Raw genomic sequence first — 7224 nt, 5'->3', positions numbered from 1 at the left:
CGGAGGCCCCCGGGGGCCAGGCTGTTGTCATGGAGACGAGGAGAGCGGTGGGCGTGGGGGGGAAGGACCGGGACACGTGGCGGGGGCCCGGGCGTTTACGTCCCTGTTCTTGGTCCCCAGAACGTGGAGTACATGTTTGGCATCGTGGGCATCCCCGTGACCGAGATCGCTGTCGCCGCCCAGCAACTGGGCATCAGATACGTCGGGATGAGGAATGAGCAGGCGGTAAGCGTGGGCGCGGGGGGCGCACGCGGTAGTGTGGGTCGTGAAGCCGGGGGGCAAACACGCGCTGCCCACGACCAGTGCTTACCACCACGCGAGTACGTGGCGCGTGTGAGTCACAACAGCCCTAGGGGGCAGGAACGAGTTGTTTAACCCTAGCGAACGCAGGAGAGAGGTGAGACACAGAGGGGTTAAGTCGTTCCCCGAGGTGACAGCTGTTCTTGTCAGAGTCAGGGTTTGAGCCCAGGTGTGGTGGGTCTAGAGGTCCTGCTCTTCACACCACTCAGTGCTGTGCTCTGCCGAGTGGAGAGTGTCAGAGTGGGGACAGTTTCCAGGTGTGAATGTGGGTTCCTGGCCTTCACCCTCATAACTACCTGCTGTGTGTTTATGATTGAGTGTCCCTTGTCTAGTCTGACTTCCCTGGTAGGCCCCTCGTGACCCTTCTGTGTCCCCTAGGTGGTTCCTGCACATAATAGGTACCCAGGCAGTGCCTGGGAAACGAATGGGTGAAGGCCAGCTCTCACGTGTGTGGCCCTGCAAGGTGACGGGTAGCATAGACGATAAAGCCATGATTGGAATTGGGGTGTCCTAACCCCCAGTCCGGTGCTCATTCCATCACATCATGCCGCCACCTTTCTCAGAGGCTTATTTGGAAGCATGAGAGAAGAAGATAGGCTATTTTGTCATCCCAGCCTCAGTTCTTCCTGCCAACCCAGCCTCACCTTTCTCTCAGCAATGCTGGCTTAAAGATGAAGAATCCACTTCTGCAGTGTCATGTACTATCAGTCCGGCTAAAGCTAACCTCCCTGCTTTCCACTCCCACTGTTGCCCTCTAACTCAGCCTCTTGCCACCTCTTGCCTTGACCTCCTTAAGTGCTGCCCTTCCTGTGCCATCAGATGTGAGCTCCTGGAGGGCAGGAATTGGGGTTCATTTGTTGTGTCCCCACAGTGCCTGGCTTGGTTAGGGCTTTTGCATGATATAGATGCTTAACTACATTTTCTTTAATTGCATGACATCCCTCATCTACAAGTTGAGAATTTCTTTTTTTTAGTCTTAAAACTAAAAGGTCTGGAGTTTGTATTGCTTCCACCTTCTACTTTTCTTAGTTGGAACAACATTTTATTCTTTCATGAAGCTAATGACCTATTAATGGGACTTACGTTTTACTCTTTCTCCTAGTGGTGGGAAGTCTGGTTTCTTCTTCATACAGCGCATATTTATTGAGTACCTACCGTATACCAAGTACTGTGTTACATCACCTGTGGGAGATATATGCAGGAATGAGTTTAGCCTTGATCTTCAAGTTGATCACAGTCTGGGAAGATGAGGGCAAGACACACCAAAAGTATCTAGTATAATAACTCAAAATAGATATATGTGTAAGGGACAGTATATGTCAAAGGTGACCGGTTCTCTGAGTAGGGCAGAGAACATTACCTATAGAGGCAGTGTTTGTTCATGCTGTTCCATCAAGATAGCTTGCAGGCATGCTGGCCTGGAAGACTGGATATGTAGGCAGAGGGAAGGTTGTAGAGAGTCTATAGCTGGAAAAGGAGTGTGGAATTGTTTCAATAGGCATTGAGTGAGACTGTAAAGTGTTTTATAACTAGGTGGGCAACATATTAGATGTGTAATTTAGAAAGATGATTTTTGTGGTAGTATAGAGTATGGATCAGAAGGGCGACTTGAAATTTTCAGTCCTCATAGGCTTAGTTATTTTATTTTAATATAATATAAGACTGGGTTTCATATAACATAAGACTGGGTCTTACATTAATTTTTGCTCCAAAAGACGCATTAGAGCTGATGTTCTGGCTAGGTCTCATTTTCAGGGAAACATGGTAGGAGTGCTGTGAATTATGTTTATTTTATAGCTGACGCAGCCAAGGTCCAGAGTAACTTGCCAGAATTACACAGTGGAAATTAGGGGAACTGAGATTGGAATCCAAACAGTGTGGTTCCAGAGTTTGTTCTTTTAAGTACTACAAACAACATTCTACCTGTGAGTGGAGGTAATTGGTAGAGAAATAGATTTTTTTTTATTATCATAAAACCAGTTCCTTTTCAACTTTTGACATCTATTACCAGAGGAATATAATTTTTGTTATGTATTGCTTTTTATTTTGTATTCTGTGGCAGCATTTCTTAACCGTTTTAATGAGTGGGCAGTGCTCCTCAGTGTGCAAATAAGTATTCTTATTGCACCAGATATTTTATTTTATGCATCGCATTTCTTATGAGTTGTCTTACTATTGTTCTGTGTGAATTTGGCCTTTTGTGCAAAAGAGAAAAGGGCCAATAGAGAATAGCAACCCAGAAAAAGTACATAGCCTTTGTGCAACTTAGTTGGGCATATGGCAGTGGTGCCGGTTAAAATTATGATTCACAAAAATTTATTTTCAAATTTCCACACTTATATCCTTAATATGGATATATTTAAGTTCAGTTTTTGGCTTTGAATGGATGTTAGAAAGTGCCCAATTTATAATTATTTCTAAAAAATGAGAAGAAATAATACTAGAATAAATGATGTTCTAAACTAAGAAGGATTTATTTGAGAGGGCAGTTAGCATTTTTCCAGGTTATTTTTATTTAATTTAGCACCTCTCCTCTTCCTGTTATGAGCTGAAGTAACAATTTAAAACTAAAAACTAACCACATGCTAACCATAAAAGAAATCTCAACAGATTGCCAGGGACTGAAAACATAGTGTCTGCAACCTAACCACATGGAAATAAACGAATCCAGTAACAGAAAGATAACTAGAAAATCCCCAAATGCTTGGAAATTAAATACATACTTTGTAAATATTTGAAAAGATTAATATATCAATAAACTTCAAGGTAGACTGATCAAAAAGAAAAGAAAAGATATAAATTACCTATGTCAGGAATCAAAAAGGAGACATCTTTATGAACCCTAATTAACCAATGGATTGAAGAAGAAATCAAAATGGAAAATAGAAAATATTTGAATTAATGATAATGAAAAGATGAGATACCAAACTTGTAAACTATAGCTAAAGCAGTTCTTAGAGGAAATAGTTTCAAATGAATCTATTAATTAGTAAAGAAGATCAAAAAGCAATGCTCTTAGTTTACATTTTAAAAAGCTAGAAAAAGAAAACTAAATTAAACCCAAAATGAAAGGAGTGAAATAACACAAGAGCCGAAATCAATGAAAGAAAAATGAACAATAGAGGAAAAAACAGCAAAGCCAAAAATTGATTCTTTGAAAAGATTAATAAATTTGATAAATCCCTAGCAAGACCGATGAAGAATAAAAAAGGAAAAAACACAAATTACCAATATTAGGAATAAAAAAAGGAGGACATTCCTACCGTGTTTCTCCGAAAATAAGACCTTATATTTTACTATAATATAAGACCGGGTCTTATATTAATTTTTGCTCCAAAAGACACATTAGAGTTGATTGAATGGCTAAGTTTTATTTTCTGTGAAACGGTATCGATCCTGAAGCTATTTAAGCAATTGAAAGAGGATGTTATGAGTAAACTAGATGACACGGACAAATTCCTTGAAAAACTGAAAACTAGATTAGATACCTAAACCATTATTTGAAATTTATAGGTATAAACCATTACTTGTTAAAATGGAAGGTTTTCGAGTTCTTTCTTTACAATGAAGTTCTAGTCTCTTACTTAATAGTAAATTACTATACATGTACTTACTGTGAGGATCCCACTATGCTTATGACCCAGTGTTTTTTCTTTGTAGGCTTGTTATGCTGCCTCGGCGGTTGGATATCTGACAGGCAGGTAAACTAAAGTCTGTTTTATTTCAATTTCTATTAAAGCCTGTCTTAAACAAAGGTTCTTAAGAAATTACTTTACAAATGTAAAATGGCAAACTGAATTATATGAAGATAGCTTTTCCTTGAGAGCTTTAAGCTTAGAAGTCATGTAGCGTAAAGCATTCAAGTCAATTAAAAAAATTTGGACAGAGCACTACATTTCAGGATTACTTTCTATCAAATATCAATTGACACTATATTTACTTGTTAAAAAAAATTTAAGAACACTTCTTTTTTCCATACAAAAATGTAGGAAGCAGTCAAAACGTTTCTGTATGCAGTCAACTTGATTTAGCCCAAATATAATATGAGCAAAATATGAAGAGGTTAGTGAAATACAATGGGAAGATGATAATGTACCTTATTTCTTGCAGGAACACTGATATCTTTCTCTTGTTTTTGTTTTATTCTTTAATGCAAAAATATTTTAATAATTGCTTAACCAAGGAGGTTATCATGTTTCACCCTAAAGTAACAGGAATCAAGGATTATATTTGACCAGCTTTTAATATAATAAAATAAATTCTGTTTTATTTTTAGGCCAGGAGTATGCCTTGTTGTTTCTGGCCCAGGTCTCGTTCACGCCTTGGGTGGTATGGCAAATGCAAACATGAACTGTTGGTAATTAGATTGTTATTATTGAAAACATTTTCTTAAAAATGTCGATGCATCGTTTTACCTAGTGGAGCAACCACTGATGTGGGGTGGGGGAATTATGCGCTTGAGAGAATGGCTTAGTAAAAAATTAAATTAAGAAGAGTATTAGGAAAAAAATTTGAAACTATCAGCAATTCCATTACTTGGAGATAAATCCTGTTGACATTTTGGAATATATAGATATAATGTGTGTATACATATTGGAATTTGTGTATAGTTCTCTTTACTTAAAGTGAAGAATTATTTTTTAAAGATCCCAGCTCAGTATGTAAGAATGAATTTTAATTCTTCATCTTTTCTTGCACAATTAGCAAGAAAATTGAAATTCTTATATTTATTGTTTGCTTTCTAAGCTGCTTAGTACCTACCTACTCTTTGACCTTGTCCATAAACCCCATCTCTGGTACTTTATCAATAAGATCATGTTAAAGAGGGTTATGTTTTAATCAATTCATAAAATATTTAATTTTCCTAGTGGGAAGGACATTTTATCTTTCTTGCCATGTGGTTCTTATAGTTCCTTCTTCCCTTTCTTCTTTTCTAGTCTTTCTCTTATTTACTTTTGGGTCTGATATTTTTGGAGTAAGTTTAGCTTTGCTATATCTTTTTTTTTTTTTTCCTCCTTAAAGGATAATAAGAATGTCATTGCTGAGGAATTTCATTCTGCCGTTTTCAAATAGACTCACTTAGGAAAGTGTGAAAAACATTTTCTCTTAATCTCAAGAATAATGGGAAGGGCATAAAAATTCATTTTACTTCACCACAGCTAGAGGTTTAACATTGGCATCCAAAAGGGCAGAGGAGAGAGGGGCATGGAGGAAAAACATTATAAAATTCCTGGAATTGAGGAAGGGTTCTCTCGTAACAGGTTATTTCCTAAATCTTTTTAAATCTACAGTTTTTAAGGGGAAATGTACTTTTCATTCTCTCTTTTTTTTAACGTTCATTGAGTGGTTATTATTCATTGGGCACTTGGCTGAGTATTTTAAAAGTTGATCTCATTTGCAATTCTCTTTTAAAAACATGAATGTTTCAGGCCCTTGATTGTGATTGGTGGTTCCTCTGAAAGAAGTCAGGAAACAATGGGAGCCTTCCAGGAGTTCCCTCAGGTACCAAACTCTTAAGATTTTTCCTGTAGAGTTTAGTAGCATAATCATACACCATTAAGATTTGTGGAGAATGTTATATGTCAACTGTTTTAAATACATGCATACATACATACAAATGATTTATGAAGAATAAAAACTCCTGTCTGCAAAATAAACAAAATTAAATAGATGTACCTGAGGTAATTTTTTATTTTTAACCTGAGGTAATTTAATTTTCTTCAACTATAAGACTATTTTAGTGTGGATATTAAGAAAGCTTCATCTCTGCTTAGGAGTGATCTTCCAAGAAATACACCTTTTTGTCAGGCTTTTAAACTCTAAAAGTAAGTTTTTCAAATCACAAAAATATAGGAATAAAAATGGTTTTAGACTATATGTCTCAGACTTTGGGGAAGTGTGAAAGGTTGTGAAGAAAATCCTACTCAAAATGACTATCAGTTGACTCTGGACAAGTTCATTTTTATTTTAGATGGCTACAGGAAAGTATTTAAAAATTTTTAAAAACTTGAAAGAATTTGTCAACAAATGCTACAGTTTTAAGAATTGTTGTAAAAAGCAAACAGATGAGAATGAATAATACTTACAATATGAGTATATTTGAGCATTTATAGCACCTAGTTAGGAGCAAAGTTAAAAACCATTAGGCAAAGTTTATTGGTAAATCAGGAATCGTGAGAACTTCAAAATATAAACAGAATTTTGTATATAATTTAAACTAATATAAAATACTACATCTTGATACAGGTTAATAAAAAAGTTATATTTTATACTCTTGAAAGGGAATTGAAATTTTACTTAGTTAATGGTAGAGACCGTTATTTAAAAGATGCTGATATATGTATTTGAAAAATAAGTAGAGCGCATAAGTTATTTAAAAGGAAATTTAAAGTTGCTACAAAACTATAGATGAGAAAAGAAATCAGCATAATGTCCATTACAAATATTTTTTTCCTAAAAAGGAAAATAATAGAAGTTTATTAAGTGAAATTAAAAACTTAAAGAGAGAAATCACTGATTTAATTTAAAATCCAAATACCTGTTTCTTATGGAAATACTTGAAACTAAATGACATGACTGTGAACAGGTTGAAAGTTAGGGAGTAATCTAAATTCTGTTATGCTTGTGGGACTGAGACTATCAACTGTTTCATAGATTTCTAACATGCCTGTGGGACTCAGACTACCATTTGTTCCATAGACTTCATATCAAAACGTTTCAAGGGAAACAGTTTCTATATAATGCTTCAAAGTACATTAAACAGTGAAAACTTAACACTACTGAGTTCACATGACCCAAACAACATCCCAATAAAATATATAACAGGAAAACTGGCAGAAATGTAAGAATAGATTATTATTGTAACAAGATATAACAGATGAAGTTGTATATTTCTGGCTGTGGAATTTCTGGGTCCAACTATAT

The 7224-nt window shown here is 36.1% G+C and overlaps 1 protein-coding gene across 3 annotated transcripts in view; it reads left to right on the top strand.

Moving 5' to 3' along the window:
* Nucleotides 1–7224, top strand: part of HACL1 (2-hydroxyacyl-CoA lyase 1) — a 30763-nt gene that overhangs the window by 512 nt on the left and 23027 nt on the right. For all 3 annotated transcript variants that reach the window (XM_081071303.1, XM_081071301.1, XM_081071302.1), the window contains 4 exons: nt 121–225; nt 3961–4001; nt 4577–4657; nt 5730–5802. In XM_081071303.1, coding sequence (XP_080927429.1) covers nt 121–225; nt 3961–4001; nt 4577–4657; nt 5730–5802 — 300 coding nt within the window. The remainder of the gene's footprint in view (nt 1–120; nt 226–3960; nt 4002–4576; nt 4658–5729; nt 5803–7224) is intronic.

The sequence above is a fragment of the Rhinolophus hipposideros genome (genome assembly GCF_964194185.1).
Source record: "Rhinolophus hipposideros genome assembly, chromosome: 14".
Lineage (NCBI taxonomy): Eukaryota > Metazoa > Chordata > Mammalia > Chiroptera > Rhinolophidae > Rhinolophus > Rhinolophus hipposideros.
Note: the sequence above shows the minus strand (reverse complement) of the source record. Positions and strands in the feature narration are given on the sequence as shown.